This window comes from Haliaeetus albicilla, chromosome 12 (genome assembly GCF_947461875.1).
Source record: "Haliaeetus albicilla chromosome 12, bHalAlb1.1, whole genome shotgun sequence".
NCBI lineage: Eukaryota > Metazoa > Chordata > Aves > Accipitriformes > Accipitridae > Haliaeetus > Haliaeetus albicilla.
The window spans coordinates 37,888,483-37,914,941 of NC_091494.1; the positions used below are offsets into that span (position 1 = coordinate 37,888,483).

The 26,459-nt window shown below is 41.4% G+C and overlaps 1 protein-coding gene across 2 annotated transcripts in view; it reads left to right on the forward strand.

The window, feature by feature from the left end:
• HLF (HLF transcription factor, PAR bZIP family member) overlaps positions 1-26,459 on the forward strand; it is a 38,279-nt gene that overhangs the window by 5,147 nt on the left and 6,673 nt on the right. For both annotated transcript variants that reach the window (XM_069799224.1, XM_069799225.1), the window contains exon 3: positions 24,612-24,832. In XM_069799224.1, the coding sequence (XP_069655325.1) occupies positions 24,612-24,832 (221 nt within the window). The remainder of the gene's footprint in view (positions 1-24,611; positions 24,833-26,459) is intronic.

The following is a 26,459-nucleotide window of genomic DNA, read 5'->3' on the forward strand; positions in this document are numbered from 1 at the left end:
ATTTCTTTTTCACAGTACTGATTTTTTTTTTAAATAAAAAATAGTATTTTCATTTATTTTAGCATTGCAAATGACCATTCACTGTAACATGTAGATGCATTTAAAACTTATTTTCTCTCTCTGTATTGGATGCTGGTTAGTTGGTTGAAATCTGTAGTCTCCCTCCCATACAGTTAGCTTTTAAAGTAACCTGTTACTGCAAACACATTTTCGTGGTTCTTCATCTGTTGCACACCTTGTTTTGTCTTTTGCCAGTTTTTCAGTGGAATGTTTCCATTTAACTGCAGGGTCCTTTAAGGAAATCTGGAGTATTTGTAGCTGTTTGTGTGTAAAGGTAGGTTCATATTTTGCAGGTAACTAGTTGGTGGTTGCTTTTACCTGGCTCTCTTCCCTGTGTAGCCCTTATTTGGGTGAATGGGGCAGCTACCGTAAAGGGTTTGAACGGAGTGAATTAGAGTTCAGAAGCATCAGCTAAGTCTGGTGGAAGACCCTAGTTAGAAGGTTTTTGGGACTTTGTTTAGATCTGAATTTGCTGTTTGCCACCAAAGCGTTGGATGTAGGGCTATGTCACAGGCATGCTGCTGACACAGTGATAACCTGCTTATTGTTACTGCCCTGCTCCTTAAGGAGAACAGGGCTGTCGGAGGCTTTGAAAAAACTCTCTCATTCTTTGCGTTCCTATGACAGTAGTTTTTAGTCCGTGTTGCCTGGATGGCTGGGTGCCTTAGACTGCTTGCAAAGGATCTGCCAAAGATTATTTTAGAAAAGAAAAAAAGAAAAACAAGCTTTGTAATGTGCTGCAGAAATACACCTATGTGCAATAACTACAAGTCTTCACTTTCAGTTTTAAAATAAAAGATTTAGGGGTACATTAATCAAAAAGCTGAAAACTATTTCCATGTGAAGTGTACTTATACCTCCTACCCCCCAAGAACACAAAGATTTTATTAAATGCCGTGTTTTATTTATTCAGCCAAGATACTTCACCTAGAGTGCAGTATCCATTACCTTTTACTTCTTATATAGATACTGAACTGTAATGATTGACAGTAGGTGGGATTGGGTGGGTTTTGGCATTTTCTTTTAACTCTTGTTTGCAGTAGGCAGAGCAGCCAACTAGGAGAGGTTTGTTCTTGCTCCATCCAGCCTCTCGACTGCATCCTGGGGATGACTTGAAGGGGGCAGCCCACAAAAGGGTGTGTGTGCAACACTCCCTTTATTGCAGTCTTCCTTCCCCTGTGTTTCTTAACATGACCTCCTCTTCCAGCACAGCCTTTGTAGTGTGAAGGGCAGCATTCCCAGCAGCCAGCTTGTATGTGGAATCCTTTCCTAAGCTTTAATCATTGTTTACAAGCAGTTACTAGGTGTTGCATGAGCCACAGTGTGAGCCCCCTCTCTTGGAGTCGAAGGACTCTACCTCCAGCATCAAGAGGAGCTGGGAATTTCCTGACCTTTGGTCTCCCACGTGACAACATGGGAATGACCAGCTAAACCGTCAGGCATGCTGGTACTGAGAGCTGCTCTTCACATTGACTCTCACGTGAGGCTCTGGGTGGCTGTTGCCTGCATGACCATGTGCTTTCGGCACGTGGCAGTCCCCTGTGCAGCCTGCTCAGCATGGCTTTTGCTAGAGCAGCAGGCATGCACGCACGGCTGTGTGCTCCTGCCATTACCAGCCCATGCCGAAATTGCAGTGAAATGGAAAAGCTTTGCTCTGGACTGCCGCGGCAAGGGAGATGCAACATGCAGACAAGCCTCACAGAACTGCTTTCTGGATCAAAGGAAGATGCAAAATATATTCAGGCAAATATTAAATATAGCCTGTCACATGATAACAGGGGGAAAAAATGCTGAATGCACAAGCCTTGTTAATGCTAGAAGCAAGAACACTGTGTCTCCTTCAAGAGATCTAATTTTAATATTCACTGTTAAATGTTGATTATTGGTTAAATAATTACTTGACTGCATGAAAGAACTTGAAGTTTAATTCAGAGTTCAAACAGTAAACAGCATGAAATATCTTGGGGTTTATGCTATACTTTTAAAATATATCTGGCCTGACTCTTCAGTTCTCATCAGGAATAGTGCTTTTCACACAGATAGAGCTACTTAGGCAAGGCCAGTGTTAGGATACGCGGAGGGAACAAGCAGGGGGGGTTTGTCCCCTTAGAAAGACATTTCAAGGATGTCCGAGTGTCGAACTTGCTGCAATTACCTAGAAAAAGTACAGTGTCTTTCTTGGAGACTTGCTTCCCATCTCAAAGTGTACTGGAGAGTGTTTGATTGAATGGTTCTCTAGTGCAGTGATTAGATTTTTTTTTTTTTTTTTTCCTAAGAAGCAAGTATACCCTCAAGTATTTCATAAAACAATATGTTATAATTATACATAACTCATCAGGAGATATATACAAAGAAGACATTGATATTATCTGATTAGATGAAGCTACTAGGAAACACATTAAAATGTTCAATCTTTACATATTTATATGGCAGCAAATTGGCAATTGTGGGAGCTAGCAGTGGCCAGATTCTGCCCAATTAATCTCAGCAATGAGTACTTTACTCCTCATGTGGTCTTACTGATTTCAGTTATTGCTCAGCAGGCAAGCAGCTTGTTGACTGCTTTCTATCAACTCCTAGGTGGAGCAGCAAAATGTCACCATTCACTCTCTTGTCATTCATCTTTCTGGATTTTTTTTTTTAAGGGGGGTAACGGCTCTCAGTGCGCCAGTGGAGTTTTCTCAGGATGAAAGGATGTACTTGTCATCAGTAAAGAGTACTTTAGAGCATTATGAAAGCAGAAGCTTAGTTGGCTGGCAGTACACTATGGAGCTATTTAGTATTTGTATCATACAAACATGATCATAAGTTTACTTTTTTTGAAGTCTCACTTTCATAAGAAATAAAATGTATTTTCAGTATTTTGTCTGAATTCCATGGAAGACTGGGTTGATCAGAGAAGAGTATTTCAACTAAGTTATATTCAAGAAAAACTGTGGTTTGATCTCTTCTATGCTAAGTAGATAATGAAAGCTGTGAAAAAAACATTTACTTAAACCTCAAGTCTACTCCATTTAATGGAGTAAGTTATACATAATGAGTTAGTATAGAAAGTGAATGTAAAATGCACAACTGTGTCAAAATGAATGCATGACAAGCGGATATTGTAGCTTGTATCGCTTTTTTTATCTGTGAACAAATGGCATTAAAGAAGCTGTCTATATCACAAAGCTGAATTTGGTCCTGAAAGCTTCAGAGCTAATGTGGGGAGAGCTAATACAGGTAGGTAGGGAAGCATGTGTTGCAAAGTTTCTTTCTTTCATTTTTTTCTTTTTTTTTTCTTTTTTTTGCCCTTTTATTTTTTTTTCCCTTTTCTGCTAGGGCTTTTCGTAGTACTTCAGCTTTGCATAACTGAGGTGCTATCCATGAAGTTTTAAACTAATACAAGTTATTGTTCAACCTTTCGCATTTCTGACACACTTGAAGCTGTTGTGCAGTTATGCTTCCCTGTCCCATTCTCTGAACTAAATCTTGCCAGGGCTAAATTTGGCCCAGATTTTCACTGTATACTGTCCAACACCATTGCTTAGCTTCTCTGATGTGGCATGCTCTTGCTTCAGGGTTTTCTGCTCAACTTTGAGAGAAACAGCTTTAGCTCTTCATCTTACTGGTAGTATTCTCTTGTTCATATTACTTGCCTTTTAGTGAAAATGGGCATTGAGGATCTTGAAGCTCTTTGCTTGTGTTTTGGTGTATGACCATTTGTAGGAGGAAATAAAAAATCCAAATTATGTTAGGGTCCTAGAAAACTCAGGTCCTTATTAACTGGAATAAAAATCCACGTTATTACTGAAACAAAACTTGACAGGAACCCACAGAGCAATGTATTAGCACGCATTTACTACAAGTAGAAGCTAGAGTGAACTACAGCAATAACTCAACTGTAACAAAATGTCATCCTTAGATATGTAGGTGTATAAGTAGAGAGGCAAAAATACATAGTTTGGCAAAGATTTGTTGAGGATGGAGAATGGTTTAAAAAAAAAGTGTTCTTTTCCAATTAGCCTTAGGGAGCTCAGCTTGCTATAAATTCTTTGTTCTGGAACATGGCTGTGGACAATAGGTCAAAGATTAAGTAATTCGTTACAGAACTGGTTGGTACTCCTGAATTTAATAAACAAATGAATGAACGGGGTTCTCCGTCCATAGCAAGATTCATTACTTTGTGTGGCAATGGTTGGATCTTAAAATTTTTTTTTAAATTGCTTGCAAGGCTCCCCACTTAATTCTTGTATGTGGACATTGCTATATTTGAGGTGACCTGGTAACTTAGCAATCGTGATACAGATGAAAGCACTCAAAACAGAAATTAAATGCGGTCCCACTAGTAACTGCTTAGAACTTGAGATTCTAAGGAGGTAAGGAAGGAAACTGTAGATTGCATTTTGAAAAACCGAAGGAACAATAATGTGAAACTTCTAAACAAAAAATAGTGCAGCACTACATTTGACAGAGCAATCAATATTTTTAGCACAGCAAAATTACTGAAATAATAGCACTAAGCCTTCTTGTGGAAGAAGTACATTACTCAGGGCTGCAGAATATAAAACGCAGGCTCAAAGCGAGAGGGCTGCATTGAAACAGGAGGTGACTTAAAGCAATTTAGTCATTTTTACAAACTTGCTATTTCAACATTTGGAAATGAGTCGTACTCCAGCAAGAAGTCTGGTTAAAAACCAGCTGTGTGCTTAGCTTCTAATGCTTAGTAAGTAGGAACTAAGCTCTCAAAACCAAATCGTGTTCCTCATCAAGACAGAGAGGGTTAAACTGACTTAATTTGAGGGACCCTGCAGCAATCGGACATACCACTGTTCCCTCTTTGTGCTGCATAGTGGAAATATAGATGTTACTGACGTCTGCAATCCCTGCGGCTGCGGCCCCTCGTTGCAGCGTGGGGCATTTGGCCATCTTATGTATGTAACTCTTGCAGCTCTTGCTTGCTGTGATAGATGAGCGTTGGGGTATTTTTTTTTTTGCCTGGTTTGCTATGAAAACAAACCAGATCCAGTCATGCTAGGTATGCCTGGCCTTTTGCATGTTCCTGCTTTGTGATTTTTGAGTATACTGGCTGATTTTAACAGAATGTGGCAAGAAAGTTGTGATTCTGAAAGAATAATTACATTCCTAAAATTTCATGAAAATAGATGAGTGGATAGGGCAGGAATATGTTACTGAGCTGGAAGAGCTGTAATGTAAATGTGCATTTTCTACGTCAGAGAATTTACACAAGACCTTTAAAATGCCTGATCTGTGTGAAATGCTTCTGGGAAAGTTGACACCCTTTTAGATTTCAGTTCACTTTGTGAAGTGACTCTGCAATAAACCACTTTTAATTGGTTTAGCATGTGTTGGGGGGTGTGGGTGTCAAACTTTTTTCCACCATTGTTCTTCCTTTAAAATCCTTAGCTCCTGGAATCTTGTGATTATATGAGACTCCAAGTTTTCATTTAAAAAGTTAGAAAACCAGCTATAAGGTTTGTAGGCAAGATCTTGAAAGTGCTGAACCCAGTCAATGGAATGATGATGGTCCTCTCCAAAGTCAAGCACAATTATTTTACCTAAAAATTTCTGAACTTTTATGCAACCTTGCTATATCCTGTTCTTCTGGTGCAGCAGAAGCACCCCAACTCTGCTGTCTTGTTTGAAACTACCTTGCAGTCAGCCAACTTCAAACTTAAGGCCTGTTATCTTATCACAATTATTGCAGTATCACATGTGGGCAAGTGTCCAAGTGACCTTGTGTATGCGTCTTGCCATTCATTCTTCACAGGGCATTTTGGCTGGGGCGCTGCGCACGAAGCTGCCTTTTACAGCTTGCTCTAATCAGCGTAACTTTCCACTCTGCCACCGGGGTCTGGGGTGGAGGTAGGTTAGAAATGAATGAGAAACAGCGGAGAGTGAGAGTGGGCTAAAAATGTTGAGGGATCAAAGAGGAAAAGTAGGTCGTGGCAGGGTATGTGTGCTGGGAGGAGGACTAGGGGGAGCGCAAGCTAGGGGAAGATTTGTTTCCTATTGGCTTTTCAAAGTTGTGCAATTTAAGAATTGGATTAACCTGATATGACTTTGTTTTTCTGCCAGATTAGATATGTTGAGTTTCTTGGCATTGTGAATTGTACAGTACATTGTGTGCTGTAAATATGGGTGTGTCAGGATAAAGCTGTAATGACACAACACGCTCACAGCATAATGCAGCGCTGCTGGGTGGACTCCCCTGCTCCCTTAGCGTCCCATTCCCTCTACCCCTGAACGCACATAGTTGTTAGAGCATTTACAAATTTGTTAGAACTTCTTTACATTCCTGCGTTCTGTTTCCAGCACAGCATCAAGACATTGCGATACCCTTTGTGGTAAGGTAACACTTATCTGAGGCCCGAAAGACTGTTTGGTCTGGCAGTGGCCTATGCTATATGAAGTGTCTTTAAAAAAAAAAAAAAAAAGGCTGTATGAAAAGACACTCAAGAGTTTCCTACTTTCTCAGGATTAAGCTGGAGAAAATTTACTGGGAAATGTTGCAATTTTTTTTTTCTCTGCCCTTTTTTTTTTTTAAACTGTCTTTAAGACATTGCCTTGAGCTTAACTTTGGAAGGGTAAAAAAATCAGATAGCTGAAATAACTGCAAGTGCTTAGTTCACTATTGTTTGAAGTACACCACAGCAGCATATTGATGTCAGAGTAAAATTTTCACAGCAGTATGTATTTGCTCAATGGGTTGGGGTTTTTTTGTGTTACACACATACTGAGAGAATTTAATTTGGTGTATCCATTTTATATGCTGGGCTAGCAATTCTCTTTGCTTGCTGCAGAGTGAGCGTGGAGTGATGACTGACTGCAACTAGACAGCTAAAGAAAGGTGGCCAGAATCAGAGCCCTGTTGAGCTGGGTGATCACTGCTCTGAAGGCTAGTAAAGAGTGTGCAGACTTTGGGGATTGAAACTACAAATACCTTAGGGCACCATTGTTTAATTCCCACTCTTGATTTCCAGACTTCTCCAGGGACCACAGCTATCCAAGCAGGTTAGTCACAAGGGACTGACCATAATATGGCCTTTGTCACCAACTCTCTAGGGGCCTGCCCTCTGTATCAATACATGTCCATTGAAAAATAAGGAATTAATTTCCCTGCCTGTAGTGAAGATTATTTCTCGTGGAAGAGAAGAGCATAAATAACAGATACGGTTAGTAGGTCAGATATCAAGATTGTGTCATGTCCCTTAGCCATATGTTGTTACAATGCCTTACTGTAATTCACATAGGCAAAAAACAAGGGGGCTTGCTCATTAGAGGAAGCTTTTTCTGAAGTGGTAGTAGTTTGGTGATCGAGCCTTTTTTTGAGAGCAACACATATTGAGTAAAATGGAGCAGGAGGTTGACCTTGTGAACACCTGCATCACTCAGCTGTATACTTAAATGAGAGAATTAGGAAAGAGTGCAGCATATTTAAAGTTAACCTGCATATTCACCTTTTGAGGAGGTTAAACCACAAGCCTTCAGTTACAAAAGTTGGACAGCTGTGGTTTGGGTGTCTACTTGAAACACCTTAGCTGTTGGTGTCTTGGCACTTGGAAAATGAGGGCATGGATTGTCCAGACTTTGAGACCTGGTGTTCCTGCATCTGTAATCATGTGGCTGCTCTCAGAACGGCTGATCTTTCTGTTGGACTGGACTCATCACCAGGTTTAAGAAACACTTTTCCAAACTTATCTGTTCAGTTTTCTCAGTGCGACATGGTTGAAGTAATTGTTGAAAATTGTGGTAGTCTCTGTCTGGAAGCTGCTCTGAACACGTGAAGAGAAATCATTAGCCAAATAGAAGGAAAGAACTGGAGGTGTAATTGTCAACTCGTGTGTGTCTCTGATTTCACCAGTTGCTGCCCGTGTCTAGGTTATCAATTTATTTCTGTTAGAAAGTAAACAAATCTCTCTTTTCTTATGTACTCTCATGACTGTTTCATCTGAGTTGCTCTTATCTGTAGCAGGGATGTACTTCTGAGGTCTTGTGTTCGGAGGCTTTTCTTTCTGCTTCCACATGTAACATGCTCTCACGAATCACGTGCACCTCTGATGCTGGCCAGGGATGCTGTTTGTCTCTTCCTAAGTCAGTTATTTAAAACCATTATTATCACTACTATCAAAATAAACCTTATCATCAGGGCAGCTTTTATCCCATTAGACCCTGCATGTTTTTCACATCGAATCCTTTGGCCAAATTCTATCTCACTTAATGTTTCTCTGTGTTCAGTAGTGCTACTTGGTGGCTATTTAAGTAGCGTCAGCAAAATCTGAACCATAGGGGATGTATACCACCATCAGAGTCATACCCTTCCTGTATTGGGCCCTATCCTGAGAGGCCTAAGCACCTCTGATTCTCCTGAGTGTAGAATCTGAAGTCATTCAGAGTTTTGCATTCTTGAGCCACTGATGGGAAGCTCTCATAATCTTCTACAATTAAGAATTTACAGTGCTTTTTCCGAGTCAGGTCCTTTCAGGGTCTGCATCCCTGAAGGAGCTGATGGCGTGTAACTCCTGTCGAAATCCAGGTGAATGCCTAGTGCTCAGCACCCTCGCCGAATGTCCTCAGCCCTATGAGGCCAGTTAACGCCTTGTTAAAATACAGCACTGGCAACACTAGCATTTAAGCAAACTCTTGGAGTAATTTTTTTGCTGCCCTTCAGTTTATAGCCCGTGGCTTGTTGTTTCCCACTTTCTCACGTTTTCGCAAAGCCGCTGGTGTGTACAGTCTGAAGATCACATTTAACCAACACAAGGAAATCAGCTTGGCCCGACGGGCTTCTTTATCACGTGGCTGAGAATGTGTTCACTCTGTTCTGCCAGACTATGGCTAGCTGAGCAAAATACAGTGAAGCTCTGGGCTGCTGGCCAAGCTTTTATTTCAGTTTGGAGCTTACAGCCACATATTTGCTATTTGGCAGGACATCCACTGGGGTATATTTGGATAGTAATCTAGCATTGTTTTGCTGCTTTTTTTCTTCTTTTTTTTTTTTTAATGCACACAGATAGTATAATCCCACTCTATAAAAGATTTCTCAGTGTGCACCGTTACATGTGTGCACTCAGAACTTGTAGCCATGACCTTTGATAAATATAAGTCAAAGCAATTAACTTTCTTTTATTGAAAAATTCTGGATGTCCTACTCTTTGCCCCCTATGTGCTGATAACAGAGCTATGTTGTTACTCTTTCCAAGATCAAAAGCTTCACTAGGGTTTGATTGAAGTCCAATTATGGAAGGAAGTAGCTGTGCTGGAGCTCTGAAAATAGCAATAATTGTTAAAATAATAAAGTGTGTCCTTGTGTGTCTTTACAATATTTAAAACTTATTTTGGGGGGAAGGGGGTGGCTTTCCTCTAGTTTTAAAATGAAAATATTAGCAAATGTCTTGGGGAAATAGGAGTGTGCTGTTAGAAGAATAAGTATCCCTCTCTGGATTTCTTACTTCAGTTCTATTCTCCACCCCAACTTTGCCTTCCTCTGAAGCTGTTTGCATGCAGCCTGACTCATGCAGGAAAATAAAGCTGGATTTGATTTTTAACTGTATGGGAGGCTTTGGGTTTGGGGGGGATAAAGGCTTTATGATGCAAACTCATTTATTTCTCTGTGAAACAAAAATGGGCTTTTCAAAATACAGCATGTTTTGGAAAGTTGGCTCTGGGTTTGAAACCCCAACATCTCTAAGGGCACCCTTGTATGAAAAAATAGTTAAAAAAGAACACTTGGGGAGGGGGTGCAAAACATGATTGCAAGCAGTAGTGTTTGAGGAGCAGTTCCTGTTATTTTATGAAGCAACATCTCTCTTAATGTGGCAGGGTTTTGTTGGTTTGTTTTATATGGCCACTACTGAGCCTGGAAGTCTGTTTTTGCGGTACCTTTATCAGACACTTCGAGCTGTGTCTGAGTAGATCAATAGTGGCAAAAGCTGAAATACTTTTCCCCAAATCTGTATGTTGTTCTTCAGGATACAAATTTACAGTTGCCTTCTCTTAGTCTTTACTACATCCTCAGAGAGAAAAGAACCTGGGAGAAAGAACCCCGTGGTGAGATTCTCAGCTGGTGTCGACTGACAGAGCTTCACAAAGGGAGAGCTTGGTTCTTGATGTTAAAACTCAGCGTGTATAAATGTCCATTTATCAGTTGCAGTGTTTAGTTAATTGAGACATCAAGGTGAATGAATAGAAATGAAGATGATAATATGGACAGTGCTAAGTAAATGTTTTCCAGTATTTTGCACTGATTGCTATAGGTGCTGCTTTGGTGACTATAGACTTGTGACTGGTTTGAATTTACAGCAAGATTTTACCAGGGGTTGTTTTTTTTGGTTTTTGTTTTTTTGTTTTTTTAAAAAAAACCCTCACGTGCTTGCACACACATCTGGTATAGCACAAGATAATCCCTATGTGAAAATCAACCCTTGTGTACTTTCTTTTTAGCCAACTGGACTCAAAATCACTAATTACTTGAGTAAAATCTTTGCAGTATAGATAAACGGTATCAAGTAATAAATCCAGAGGATTTTACAGATCCAGTGAAGCCTCTTGATTTGTCACATGAATCTTCAGGACTAGAATTTTCTTAGCCCCTTAAATTACTAGGACAGAACCTGTTATTTATTCATTTGAATCTTACTGTTATGCTCTCTCCACTGCAGTGAGAATTATTTAGTCTTTCTTCATTCACTTTATTTTTTTAAATCGTCTATTTATTCTGACCATAAGATAATTTTATGTATATAACATCTATAAAATATTCTGCCTAAAATACTTCAGGTCCCTGCTCTTACTGGGTTTGGAGGGATATTTAGTATACAAACTGCTTCATTGCCTTCTGGAAATTTTAGTTGTCAAAAACCCCCACCTTAGCGAAGGGTACCCTGTTGGTCGGCTTAAAGATGTTTATACAGTCGGCAGCTTTAGCCGCTCTCAGAAACAGTCCTGCCTGATCTCTAGGAGCTGCTGAAACTCATCAAGCAGGTTCCTGCTAACCAATTATCCAGTTAAGCAGAAAGAGGAAAGGTGTTTCTCTTGCTAGGTTTAACCCATGCTTCCCCAATCCTCAGTAATTGTGTATGTTTGTAACACTGAAATAACAGCAGTGAGAGTAAGAAGGAAGAGGGTTAGATGGGACCTCTGATCTTGCAAATACTCATCTGTGTGTTAGTATGTATCCCTCAAGTGAGCAGAGGCATGCAGTTTCCAGTTTCCAGCATGAATCTAGAGTACTCTGATTCTTAGCTATGAGTCCTACCCAGCATCCCTCACCTAGCTTTTTGTCTTGCATTTTAACAAAATCTTAAAAAAAAAAAAAAAAAAAAAAAAAATTAAATTTCCCCACTCCAAAGCCAATAATGAATGTTTCATTGCTGCCAGAGCAAATTTGTTGATTCCCAAACACTCCTACTGTGTCTTGGTTGGAAGACTTAAATTCCTTGCATAAGTGCTGTGGATAATATAAAAAAGATCTTTCTAGTAGAGCTTTGGTTTCCACTACACATTATAAGAATAAATAAATGCTCAGATGATACCAGACAGCTGGGTTGTCCACATCTGACTGTCTTCTACATGGATTTTTAAGACAGGACATGTGCATGATTGTTTTAATGGCTATCAATACCAGATGCGTTTGCATGGAATTTAGAGAGATTGTCAAGTTACAGTGCAGTTGTCAAACAAATAATTTTGCTCATGATTACTGGAAATAGTAAATGAGTGGGTGGGATAAGGTGAAAAGATATTCTCAATTCCAATAGAGAACAAGAGGATTAAGTGACTTTTGTGACTGCTGTAACAAATAATAACTTGGTGGATACTTTCTTTTTTCCTTCCTACTACCTGCCCAAGGAATAGGTTCCATGAGCAGCAAAATCTCTGTGGGTTCTCTGATGTGTAACGAGGCTCCTGCAGCCTTCCTGCAGCCAGGGAGTTAGGACCCTCTTTCATTTACGTTGTTTTCACAAAGCTTGTTAGTAATACATGTGGATACCTCTCTGCCAAATTTGTTTGAAATTGGCCAACAGTTTCAAAAGTTGTTGGGAGGAAACTAGACAGTCATGTGCACAGTATGATTGCACAAAACTCATTTCTCTAGGAAATTGAGCTAAAGAATAACTGTCAAGTACTGGGGCACTGAAATGAAGCCTGCAAAGTAATTGAAAGAATTGAAGGGCCATTCGGTATCTTAATTGTGTACATAGCCTTTAACCAGGTACACAAGATACAGTTCTTGGCCACAGATGAGATCCACACAGGCGGATTTCCATCTGCCCAGGACCTGTCTTTGTAGAAGTGAAGTGTAATTTGGTGACTGCATTGATTGTTTTGAAAGTGACTGGAAATGCTTATGAAGAAGCAGATATAAATACTCACCAGCCTAGGCTGTGGCTGTGGCAGTGGCAGAGCTTTATCTGGTGGTCTGAGCTGTGCTAGCAGCTGAGCGGTCTGTGCAATAACCTTTGACTATAGATAGGGCTTTCTTTCGTTTCCTGAGTAGCCTGAGGGTGTAACTGAATATTTACTACTGTTCCACATTGGGTTTTGTATTATTTTAAAGGATGATCTGTGAGTGCACGAGTTGGAATGCATGTTAATAACAAAAATTCAATAGAGTCTTTCCCTCATCAGGATTTTATTGAGTTTTGCTTGTGCCTTGAGTCCTCAAAGACCTTATCCAGGCAGCAAAATGGAGGCAAAGGAGGTAGAGCCAAATTCTCAGGGTTACTGAGCAAGGGAGCTGCAAAGCCAGATGGCCACCTCATCCCTAGCAGCTAGGACAAACCTTCTGAAACAGGTAAAGATGGCTTGAGACTTCTGCTTCAGTAGATGCTTCTTCCAGACTGCAGGTTAAGCGGGTGAGGTACGCAAGTTGAACAGCGTGTTGTGTGTGATGGGTGGGCAGCATCGTCTAAGCTGGGTGTGAATTGTGTGGTATGTATGTACATAAATGACCTGGGCATGAGGAAGCAAGATATTTTCACCTGTGAATAGATGAGTTGCTTCTGGTGAAGTGCACAAGAACACAGGGTTAGCTTCTGTAGGAAGAACACATTAAAAGTGGCACAAAGCATTTTTATCATGAGACCAGGTCTTAATTTATTTCTGAAATTCTGGAGCACCATAAACCTGGTCAGTGCTGTTTTCTTTATTCCTTCTGCATTTGTAAAAGGAGAACAAATAAAAATGTTCTGTAAGCTTTGCTACATTTTAAAAAAATATTATTTATATGGCACAGCTCTATTTTGTGTAATTTTTTATATCCAAAATATAGAGGGCTTTAGAATAGAAGAAGAAAAGCTGCATATCTGAGTTTAAGATAAAATAAGATGATCTCTGTGACAGAGACAGCAGAAATGATGTGATATGACAGTTGCTGTAGCAACACCACCTACTTCATGAAAATCAGAGTTAACAGGAGTGTAAAAGGTAAAGCCCACATAGTTTTCCAAGCCTATGAATTGTTGCTGCCCTCAGCTTGCAGTCCTTTCCAACTCTCCAGTGTTTCTCCTTTCATTTGGGCACAGATACACCTTTTTCTGCATGGCCAACTCCTGCAGACCCAATCCTGTATTCATCAGGGGCATGTAGTGGGAGTTCTGCAGGAGCAGTGGAGCCTGCAGTGTCTTTGCCTACAGGTGACCTGGTGAATTGGAGGGAAATAACATGAAGGATTGTGTCGCGTCCTGTCCTCCCCCCAAATTCTCTCAAAGGCCTTGGACAACAAAATACTGTAAGGACTATGCTGTCTCATAGGTATCCTGTATAGAGAATGAGATGACCACCACTGTAAAAAGGAAGTCAGACCAGTCACTTTGCTTCCGTGGGAATCAGCTTTTAGTAAAGCACTGTTATATTTAATATAAATTGTTAAGTATTGTAGAGGCTGAAGGTATCATAAGTAAGTACATTGGCACTTCCCCCCTCCCAAATAAACCTGAAATAGTGGTGTTCCGTACCAGTGATACGTTGCGTATGAAAGTAGGAAAACACATTGTTTTTAATGAGAATGGTGTTGAGCTGGTTGTCGGGCTGTTGGGAAGCGCTGAGTCCAGCGCAGCATGCAGACTGCTTTGTTCCTGGGTGGGCAGAGGCTTCTATGAAATTTACTGTATTCGAAGGGGGTAGAAGGGTCTCCATTAAAGAAATGTTTCAGTGCCAAGACATTGTTTGAAATTTATTTGGTATGTCTGGACTGGCAACTAATTTTGAAATTTGCAGCTATCGTTACTGGAAGAAACATACTGTATTGAAAAATATGGTGACTGTAAATAAGGTTGCTATTGGCTTCTGCTTTTCTTAATGAAAATCTCCAGTGAACAGGGTCCTCTGTTTATGTATATTTATAAAATGCGGACACGTATGTTTAAAAGCTCCCATATGCAGTGAATTGATAAGTGATTTGCCAGTTCGTGTTGGCCTCAAGGTTACACTCAAATATATATATAATTTTTAATATATTGATTTTTTAAAATGTATTGACTAAATATTTTTATCATTAATTGGCAATAGAGAGCCACGCTCTATGTGATAGCAAAAGTAAAATCTCTATTACTTGTGAATTGGGGGAAAAGAGTTTGAAAGAAATGGCAGTCAAGTTGAGTTTCACTGATCTGTTTTGCTGAGATGCCTCCTGAGGCATTACAATAAACACACTGCTCAATAGATGGAAGGAGGTTTGACTTCTGTGTCTTGGGGCATTTTCATTTCATTTTTTACATAGTTCAAAATCTTCACAGGTTCTGCATATATGTTGTATTCAGAACATGCATATGTAGTGTGTTCAGAGTCTCAGTTCAGGCTATGGACAGTTTGCAGAGGACGTCAGAAGGAAAATAACTATTAGGATTCCAGGATTTCTTCAAGAAATATTCCATCACCAACCTTTTTCACTGCTACTATTTTTAAGAGATAAAAATGTAAAGATTTTGGTATGTGTTGCTTTTTCTGGTCACTTTTCCCTGAGATTTTTTTGCTCACTTTGTCTTTCTGTAAAAATGTGACTGCTGTTCTTGGGTGCAGAAATCCTTGCAGGCATTAGTTTGGTTTTTGAGACTCCTCAGCATAGTAGTTTCTGCCCTTTTCTGGTGCTAGATGACTCTCTCATATCTAGAAGTGAATTTATAAGAATGTCTTGCCTAGTGCACAGTGTCATCATTTCTTTTAATCAGACTTGCTTTTTGAAGTTCCCCAGTTTTGCCTGCGTCTAATGTGCCACAAAAACCTGTGTTGTGCAGCAGCTGTAAAGAAGTAGTTATGGCCACATGGGTAATGTCCGTATGCAACAGTCTGTTCTCCTGGAATTTTCCCTAAGCCATGGTTACGTGTTCCCTTCCTCCTCTGACCCATTTTTCAGACTACCCGAGACTGATGCGTTTGTATACTTTATAAGTGAAGATGAATCTATCAATAGAGAAAAAGATACAACTGCACACCCTTGTGCTTTCTTTGTGTGTGCTCATTGGGAATAAAACTAGTACCTAAAAGCAAATTAGACCCCTGAAGTTACTGGGCTGTAACAAACCAAATATAAGTTTTTGGATTTTGCTGTTTTGTTTTGTGGTGGTTATTTTTTTCCAAAACATGTTAGAGGGTCCTAATTTAAGGCAGAGAGAAAAGAAAATGTACTTAGTCTTACTTAGAAGGTTATGAGAACAGTGTGTCCCCATTCTGGCATCTCTACTTCTTAAAATGTGATTATTTTATACAAATCACCCTCTATAAAGCATCAATTTAGTTTTGTCACATAAAGAGTGTACTTCATTTCAGTGAACAAAAAATGTAAAAAGGTAAAAATAAAAAGCTACTGCAACAGATAGTTCAGACTTGTGTGTACAAAACAGATCAAAATAGAGGACGAGATTTGCAAGTTCCTGTAACTCTGCCTAGTGACCCCGTTTTCTTAAGGGATGTATTCAGGGAGCAGCTGATAGCATCTGTTGTCTGTCTCTCAGGCTTGCCATTAGCTACTGATTGGGAGTTAGAGGAAATGTACCTGTTTCACGTGGCTTTTCCATGCCATTTCAAATCTCGCTTGGCTGTGTTTTGATAACACACCCAAGCAAGATGGGTTTGGGTACCAGAACTGGGTAATAGATACATGAGTCATGGGTGGCATATGCTTCCAGGATTACACGATGGCTTTTTGCAAGACCTGTTTACTGACTGAGAGCGTGCTGTCCTGGATGCTCATTAGCCAAATAAGTAGAACAATGTGAGAGGAGCTCACTTGGTCTGGAGTCTTGCAGAGCACATTGGCAGTGGCATGACTGCATCTTGAAGACAAGTGTTGTCTTTGTTTTGAGTGGTATTCCATGTGAGGGAATATTTATGGATGCCATATGAGGCTGTTATCTAAAGCAGGGGCTCTATCTAAAATCTACTGTTTGAGATTGGTTTATTAAAGGTGGGTATGTAATTGTCCAAGGAAAGAAAAATGGATCTTTTTTTCTCATTCAGAACAGGCTAACAATTCTGATGCTTCTGTGGAATGTTGCCTTTAAGAAAAGAAAGAAGAATTGTACTTTTTGAGGAACCTTACTGTATGTGAATTACAGATTAACGAAAATATACACAGATATGCCAAAGGATGTCACGAAGCTCCAATGCACCAGAGAATATCAGCGTCTTGAAGTGAAATGTGCTTCTAAGCCAAGTCAAAATTAAATACCTATCCGAATGTTCTTCCCTGCAGCTCCTCTTCAGGCCCTGTCCCCGCTGAGTGCCATTTTGGCCTATCTTTGTAAGGAAAGCAGCACCCTACAAACAATCAGAAAGGTGTTTAAGAGGGCTGTGGATTTCGTGCTTTTCAAGAATTTGAAAATCCCTGTGCAATGTCCTGGGAGCAGGATCAAACCCTCTGTTTCTGTGTGTAGTGCTTCTGCAAGGGAAATGTGCAGAACAGGAACAACTACTTTCAGGCATCTTGCAGCGGCTGGTTTGGGAGAGAATGAAAGTTTGATTTCCTAGTAGCTTTCAGAAATGGGGCCTCATTGAGCTAAGTGCTGCCTTCACACAGGCTAAAGATAGGGTAAGGTTTTCAGAGTATGGATCTTACAGAAGAGTAGAGTCTTAAGTCCAGTAGACATAGTGGAGAATTCTACCTGGTGGTGCCTCATATTTGTTTGTTTATTGCTTTTGAAGAGCAGAATGTTACTGGCACAGCAGGCGTAGCATATTACATGCACTTTATGCTAACCACATGCAGGAGTTGCAAAGTCAAGCCTTCAAAAGCCTGCAAACACTTGACCGAAGGCCATGTGTCCAGCTTCAGATAGCAAACCCCTCCTCCCTTGTCTGCCTGGAGATGCAGGCTTTAATTACATTATAGCCTCTTTTTCCCCTTTTCCCTTTTTGAAAGCAGAGGTCAGACCAGCTCTGGGTTGAATCAGGGCTGTATCAGGAAGGAAGCGGTTGTCTGTAGGATCTTGGATCTTGACCTCATTTACTGCAGATGTGAGAGGATGCGGGGAACGGCAGGAGGAGAAGGGAAAATCTGGCAGGAAGGACAGAAGGATTTTGTCTAGAGAGACTGGATTTTGCCACGGAGTTTCAACAGAATTCTGAGAAAGTCATTTGATTATGTGATTACCATTACTTGTCACACTGCATGTTTGCTTCCCTTTTTGTGAGGAGCTCAGTTTAATACCTTGGGCGGCCCTCACTTGCCTCAGTGTGTAGCCCCCAACCTGCAAGAAAAGTTGGTGAGAGTTGATTTGAAATGCAGACAATGCCTACAGTGTTAGCTAACCTGAGAGGCTGGCTGCATACTTCTGATTTAAAATGTCCATACTTCTGTCCTTCACCTGCAAAGAAGTGCTGCCTCTTCTTTCATGGGGGTCTTGTGGGGAAAAATTTGTTTCTGTGAAGCACGCAGATGCAGTAGTTGTCAATGCTGGAGGGAACTCCTGAAAAGTTGCTAACTGTGTCTCTGCAGGAGGTTGGAATAATTTGTGGCAAATAACGTATGGGTCCATTTGGATAAATCCAAACGGGTGAAACAAGTGACTCCTGAATGAGGAAAGAATCTAGAAAAAATAGTATGTGATTGAAACTTTAAAGATTGTTGCAACCATGACTGTGCTTCTTAAAACAACTCTTGCATTTAATTTTAAAAACAAATGGAAAAGAAAACCTGGATTTTCTGATGTGCCACCCCTACAACAGGCACATTGGAAATGAGCAGGAATGGACTTGACAGCACCCCACAGCGTCCTGCTGCTTGGACTGAGTAGAGGATGACAACTTACTCTCGCTGTAAGAAGCTGAAGGGGGACAGGGCGCTTTGCCAGCACACTTCACTATTTGCTGATGGAAGAGGATCTGTGGGACTCGGGAATCTGGAGCTGTGTTTGTACCATCAGCACAGGCGCTCTCCTACCCTGTTCCCTTCAACGATGCTCTTCTACTGAACATGTTCATGCCAGCCTCTGCTGAAGCTGCCTTCCTCTTCCAGGCTCTCCCCCTCTCCTCTTTGGCTACCAGTCTCCCTCATCCTCACCTTCCTCACCTCCTTGCCCCCTTCCCAACTTTGAGTCCTAATCACTTACTGAAATTGCCCCCCTCTCACCCAGCCTTAGCATGCACGCAGTAGATTTTAAGAAGGCAAACAACATTGATCCAGGAGCTGCCCTCTCTACCAGTGCACAGACCACTAGCACAGTTCGGTGAAAAGTTTGCCAGAAATTTTTAACAGGTTCAAAACAAAGTATTTTTGCTGAACCTTTTTCGGGAAACTGTAGAACCATTTTGGCATAAATGTAATTGGTGCACACAAATCCAAACAGAATGGTTGAAGTCTGGCAGAGGTCTAAGGAACTGAAGGCAGCATCCTCTAATGGGAAGTGTCAGACAATCTTAGTAAAACTACCAGTCCTGCCTGTAATAATACTGTAGGGGCCCAGAGCGGGAGGCACACAATGCTGAGAGGGGAAATGACAATTCTTTTATAATTAAATGCACAAGGTTTGTAAACAATGCTGATATCTTTGAAAAGTACACATTTTAAAAACACTTTTATGTGCCAGTCTTTTAGTGTGTTAAGAGGAGCGAGTATGTTGTGGTTGCATTGGATTAAGATCCTTCTTTCCGCAGGAAGTGTTTGCAGTCACCCCATGTTCAGCAGAATCAAGTTTGTGTAAGATAAGAAATAGAGGAATGTCTGTGCCAGGTTGGAGCACTGGTCAAAATACACTGATCTCCTGTTGCTTCGGAAGAAAATAAAGCTCCTCTACTAACTGGTTACATAGATACACCCAGGGGTGAAGTGTCTTCTTCACCTCCAGGCAGAGAGCGGTTGGTTTTTTCCTGCCATGTGAGGGCTGGAAGATCAGACAGTGTGGCTTGTAACTCCCTTTAGTGCTAGTATAGATTATGGTCTTACTGTCCAGGTAATTGTTTTGGTTTCTGGAAGACACTAAAATACTAATAGTAGGGAAATTAGATGATGCTTATAATACTGTAACAGAGGAATTATAATGTGACAAGATACTGTCCTTAGATAAATCTTGGCCTCCAGAATACTCCTTTTACTTTACTGCCTGTGGGGATTTTTGCCTGTCTCAATTCCTGCACGCTGCCTTGTGTTCTGCATTGAGATAACTTTTCCTAGAGGCTGGAAGGGTTAATGCAGAAATAGATGACAGATTAGTCCGGGACAGGCTGTGATTTGGAGTAAGACAACTATCCCAAATAGCTGGCCAGCTGCCAAGTGGATAGTCGGCAGAGCAGTGGGGTTCTGTGGAGCAGCTCTGGGTGAGGATTATCTGTCAATTTAACTGTGGTACTATATAGTCTGACTGACATACCCAAAGTGCCTTTAGTTTATATCAGGAAAAATTATTAGCAAACACATATTTTTATCTCTGGGCTGCTAATAAATTGAATGAGAAAATCCTCTGTCCCTCCAACATATGTGTAAAAAATAGGGGAAAATACTTTGATTAGAACATTTCTACTCCCTTTTCTTTTTCCTGTTGCTGTTCTCCAGCCAGCTGTTGAGCTGATGAAAAGTGTGGAAGGGCTGCAAGAAGGGAGATTTTCTGAAAATCAGGCACATTTCTATTGGAGTGGAATGATTCAAACTTGAGTTCCACATAATTCACCGGGGATCTCTTGCAATACAAATAACAAGTCTGTCAAGCAGTGGTGCTGTTGAAGAGGTTATTTCTGTCTTAGCTCTCCTGAGCACAGCTGGTAGGTGGGGTGTTTCAAAAGGGGGAAATTAAGAGTCAGGATACAGTGATTGAGCTCCCCACGATACCAGATCAGCATATTGGTTCTGTAGGTATATAAAAATGCTACTGTACTTTTGAATTGTGAATTTTAATTATTGCAAGCAATTTAAAGCTGCTTTTTTCTTTTTACCAGCCGTTTGGTGACCTAGATGACACAAGTGAATGACCTCAGTCCATTTCTCTTTGAACAAGGAACCACACTGAAAATATTGCCATTACATTGGACTTCCTCACTGGCAGTCTCTGCTGGGAGGAGGAGGAGGACTGAAAGGGTTAGAACAGCCAACTTTCAAGTCCTTCTTTCTGGAAAATTTTCGCTATTGCTAATATTTGCCAGAGCAACACCAAGAGCATTCGCAAAGGCAAGAAGTTGGGGCAGCCGTAACTGCTGCTGGGGCCATCAAAACCTGCTGATCCCTTTGCCAGGAGACACCTGGAGCTGTGTCTGTCCTGGCATACTCAGTGTTGCTTGAGTGGAGCTCTACAAGTGGGAAAGTCTCCAGACAAAAGTCCAGTGTTGAGATAGTTGTGGTCTCTCCAGGCCATGGTTGAGACACATCACTAGGGTGGTATGAGGGGAAGTTTCCATTAACCATTGTTCCCAGCTTGCATCCACCACCACCGTGGAGTTCTGCAGCTGGATTTCCAAAAGAGCTTAATGTTCAAGAGCTCGCGTTTCAGCAACTTAAATAGAGGGGCTAAGTTCTTTCCAAAACACTTGGCAATCATCAGCCCCCATTGAGAACAAAGCTAAGCACATTAAACAGTCCAGCCACTTCACTGTTGTGAAAATTTGGCCGCTGTTGTGAGTGCAGAGTGTTTAAATGATGCAGAGACTGGCAACAAAGGCATCTGGCTCCTGATGCTGAGCAGTGAGGTGCTTTACCTTCTCCCGGCCTTGGCAGCTGGTGGTGTAGGCTTCCTCCTTGGCTCATTCCTTGTGCATCACAGCCTCCGACCAGCTCTTTCTCTGGATGTTGTGACAGCTGTGAAGCTTGCTGATGTGAGGATTAGTCGGCTGCTGGGCACATGACGTTCAGATTGCTGTGCTTATTTGACCTACCTCTGATTGCAAGGAATTTAGTGCATAAAAATAACACCCTGAACAAATTTGGCAGAGGGATGCACAGCTAAAGTGCTATGCACACACGGGGAGAGGAGCTTGGAGAGCAATGTAACGTGAGGCCACGTACTGTACTTCTGCAGTAACAGCAGTGCCAAGTCCAGCACAACCCACGCTGTCGTCTTGGGTTACGACGAGTTCCACCACCATGGAGATGTAATGGCCATTAGCCAGTAAACTAACAAAGACAGGTTCCTGGCTTGTATTATTGGCAAAACTTGATAGAATAAATAAAAAGATACCAAGTGCCAAGACTTGCCTAATGTAAAACGCTGGACAAGGAAATACTGGTTTTTCTGCCTGGGGTTTTAGACACCCTTACTAACACTGTTGTTCTCAGTGGAGTTCCTGATCGTTTACAGGAGCGTGACAGAAGGGAGAGTCAACCTGCATAGACTGAGAGGTGTGCGTGCACTGTGGAATATCGCACAGGGCAATAGTCTTCAGGTTCATAGGTGATGAACGTTTAGCTGTGTGCATGATTTGCTCAGGCTTTGCATTTAGTGAATAGCATTCGCCTTGAATGAGTTTTGCATTGGCACCTGGGACATCTTATGTTTGCTGAAGGACTGGGTCTTTAGTAGTGAGACCTTCTTAGACCGGGGGAAGTGAAATGTGTGCATGTAGGGAGCAAGGCAGGACCTTGACTGCTGTAGGTTCTTCTCCCAGATCACCTTGGAGATACATTGCTCTTTCCTTTATTTTGCTATTGCATTCGTAAGATGCAATAACTCCATTTCCCATGTTTAAAAGGAGCATTTTTGCCTTTTCTTTTTCAGAGAGATATTGTAAAATTTCTTGAGGCCAATGATTACAAAGCTCATGTAATTGTGTAATATGGCACATTACAGATACATGGTATCAATTTACATAGTATCATTTATCTAGAGCTTCAGCAATATTTAAATACAGGTCTTTTGTTTAGGGCAATTAGAAAGCTGGGGCAGATGTCACAATCCACTTGACTTTTTAGAAACACCCTGCATGCTCACCAGAAAGATTTTAAAAGTGTTCAGAGCTAGTGTCTTGCTTCGTTTTTATCTGTGTTACAGAATTTGCAAGATTTGTGTGTGCATATGTCTATATATTTGTCTGCATTAAAAAAAAAAACCTGGCTTCTCTGGTACAAGTGCATTCACATCAAAGGAAGCTTTCCTGCATTTAATCCTTTAAATAAGCCTGTTTCTGCCAGCCCATATATCTGAAATGAGATTAGCTATCCATTTAAAGCAAGGCTATAAAAATGCCTTGGTGCGCTGAGCCGTTCGGGCTGGCTTTTTTAAAAAAAAAAGGTTCCTAGCCGGGGTCGTGTGTCGTCGTCGTCCCTTTACCAGACGGAGACACGTTTTAAACACACCTGCCTCAATCACCGCCATCTCCAGGGAGAGCTGAAGCGCCTCGCTTGCGAAAACCCACCACCCGAGGCCGAGCAGCCTCCATCCTTTCCCGTACCCTTCCCCCCGCAATTCCTTTTCGCTCCCGTTGCAGGAGGAACGCGGTTCGCCGCCGCCCCGGCTCCATCCCGGGGCCGGCGAAGCGGCGGCGGCGGCGGCGGCCGGGCGCGCCCCCGGGCGGGCAGCGAGGGGAGAGACCGCTGCCCTACGGCTGCCTGCCGCTGCCCTGCCGCCGCCCCTGTGGCCGGCAGCCGGGCAGGCCGTGGTTTCTGATGTTAATTAACGAGGCACAGCAGGAAACGTCGAGTTTTCAGCGCCGAGGGCTTGGCAGTGGCGCGGCGGGTCCGGAGGCAGCGGAGGAAGCGCTCTGCTGTCGGTACAATGCGGGTAGCCGGATCCTTTCCTCTCGCTCGCTCTCCAAAAGACGTATACTTATTTTAATAACTTTGATCCTCCTTTTCTTTTCTCCCAGGCCCTCACTAGCTTTTCCCGGAAGCTGATTTTATCAGCGCTGGTTTAAAATAGGAGTTCCAAAAGACAAGCTCCCTGCTAGCAAGCCCTGGTTTGCGCAACGCAATTCCCCGGTGCATTTTCTGCGCAGTTTCAATATTGTTGCCGCGATCTTCTAGATTAAAATAAAAACTTCATTGTTAACGCTGGCCTTGGTTTGGATTTAGAAATGACATTCAATGTTTACCGTTTTACACCCTAAATATTGCAGATGTGGGCACAAATAAGGAAATATTATGCAGTTGCAGGATGTTTGTGTAGTTATGAAAACTGTCATATCTCTAAAGTCAAAGTGAATTAGCTAATAGCCGAAATTATAAAAGAATATCTGCTTCAATCAGAAGTCCTCCCTCTGAAGTCTGTGAGGCTTGTACTTCTGAGGCATGTGAAAACTTCTGAAAATTCTACCCCGGGGGATAGTCCATGTTTAGGCAGCTGACTTTAGGAGCCTATTTTTGGAACCTTTGGTTGAGATATTAAATTGGATTTTTAGTGGGAATGGTGCCTGAATTGGTGCTGTAGGATCTTGAAGGCTATATCTAAGATTAAAAAAGAAAAATGGGGGGGGTGTAGCATTCTTTTCTGGGGATAGGCTCCTTTTTGTTAGATTTTTATATGCCATAAAAGCGCAACGTGGTATAAATCAGTGTTCTTTCATTTTTGCAGAGCATCTTTCAGTAGTCATTGTAGCCTTCCGTGTTGCTAGTTTCCTTCACTTTCTTTTAGAATATCACCGGTAGGATTTCACAGAAAATAGCGGTCTCCTTAGTGGAGTGCTTCAGCACAGCTTGAATGTACATTTTCATGAGATATTGTACTGTATGTTGTTTGATTGTAAAAACTAAATGTACCCTCAAAGGTATATATGAAGTAATGTGTGTATGAGAAAACTGAGAAGGGTTACAGAGTGGTGGATAAATCGGAGCTAAATGACAGTACTTATGATTTGTTCCTGAGGACGTGATCTTAATGAAGTGGCACGGGTTGGAGCAATACGTCTTCTGCCTGCAGTCTAGTGCAACTCAGTGTTGCATTCAGTTATCTTACGTGGGCATCCAAGATTAGCAACCAGAATTAGGAATCAGTTCTGAAAATAACAGCATGAGCATGTCTGAATATGCACCCTACAAAATGGGCGAGCTAATATTTAGCAAGAGTAGATATCAAATTTACAGTGAAAGCGTAAAGAATTATTGCTTGTATTTAGAGATCTTCTAAAGTCCATGTTCAGTGATACTATGTACGTATTTTCTTCTAACATAGCTGAATTTATCCTTTATTTTTCTGTAGGTCAGATCTTGCCAGCAAACCGAAACACACCAAGTCCTATCGATCCCGAGACTATACAAGTTCCTGTTGGCTATGAACCTGACCCTGCAGATCTTGCTCTTTCCAGTATTCCTGGCCAGGAGATGTTTGACCCTCGTAAGCGCAAATTCTCTGAAGAAGAGCTGAAACCACAGCCGATGATTAAGAAAGCTCGCAAAGTCTTCATTCCAGATGACCTGAAGGTAAATTGGAACTGGTGACGAGTTGTTTGTACAGACTCTGTGACAGTTACTTTCTGAGATACAGGTTTGGAGCATGAATCTGTTTTCTCATGTAAGCTAAATCTGCCAGACTAAATACAACATTGTAGAATAAAACTGTTAAAGGTTCTGAATAAGACTGAGGGGAGGATGTCCCTTATTAGTTACACAACAGTTCAAATTCATGAGATCAATATTCATTTCCTTTGTATGCCAGAAACTTCCTGCGTGACCTTAGACAGGCTTACTTTGTCCCATATTTCCCACTTATGAAACAGTCTGATCATGTTTCCTTTTCCTCCGTCCTCTGTCTGTCTCATCAGCATAGATTGTGAATTCTTCAAGGAAGAACCCATCTCTGGCAGAGTCCGTGGAGGTCCCTGATAATGACAGAATGAAGTACATTGTATCGTGTTTGGAAGTTGCTTTAGCTCTGTGTTTCATAATGGATGGGAACACTATAGTAAACACTACTAATCTAGGTGAAAGAATCTAAACTAGTTGTAGGAAAACAGAACAAAAGTATTCTGCTGAGAAGTGTATTTTAATACAATATTTAAAATATAGTAATAATACAATATTTAAAAAGAAAGCACCCTTGTCTATGCCTCTCACCGCTTCTGACATGTGAAGAGCAAAGAGCATGAAGAGAGCAGAGCAAATTCATCAACTGATTCAGCTTATCAAACGACTGTGAAAATTGTCATTATTTGCAAGATTCTATTCCCAGTATGTGATTTCCAAGAAGATCTTTTTTATCAGAGTTAGTCAGTGCAGAATTTTGTTCTACTGTTGCTACTGCCCCCCAAGACACAAACTGAAAGGCTGTTGGAGTTGGTGGGAATCCCTGGCTGCGTGTGTGAAGAGACTGGGTTGCCATGTGTTTACACCAGATTGATAGCATTAGGAAAAGAAGCTGATGCAATTCGCTATTTTTATCCCTAGGGATACTGTTGTGCAGGTTAAAAGCATAGAAATCACAATTCCAGTAGTGTTCACGTGGTATGTTGCTGTCACTTTGTCTGTAGTATCCTCAGCTTTCGTTTAGAAGGGTTTATCCGTTCCATGCCATTACTTACTTGGGCAACTTTTACTACAAATGATGCTCTGTTGGCATTGCAGTGTGCCGAGAGGTCTGCCTAAAGAGAGGTGTTTGATACAGAAATGGCTATGTGGGTGTAAGGAGGCTGGAGTTTGCTCCTTGGTGTCATTCGTCATTTTGTGATATCTCTTAGGTATCCTTATTCGTCAAAGCAAAATTTTGCCAAAGATGCTGTTGGACTACTCCATGCCAGAGGTGGAAGATATCAGTGTCTTGCATGCGGCAGTGGGGCACTTAAGTTTTCAGCCTAGAAATTCAGGGTCTCTCATTTCCCTGAGATAATCACATCAGTTGCCCTTGACTCATTTCAGAGTGCTTGACCCAAGTGCTGCTTCTGCCCTGGCATGTGGAACGGCTCTTGAGTTCTGGGGGAGGGTAAGCAGATTAGACCAGTCAATCGTCTCTGGGTTGCATGTGATTTTGAAATGCCAGCCTTACCTCTTTCAGGCCTGGATTAAGGGATTTGCCATAGCAATTTGTTAAAATAAAGAGGGATGAAGCCTAGGT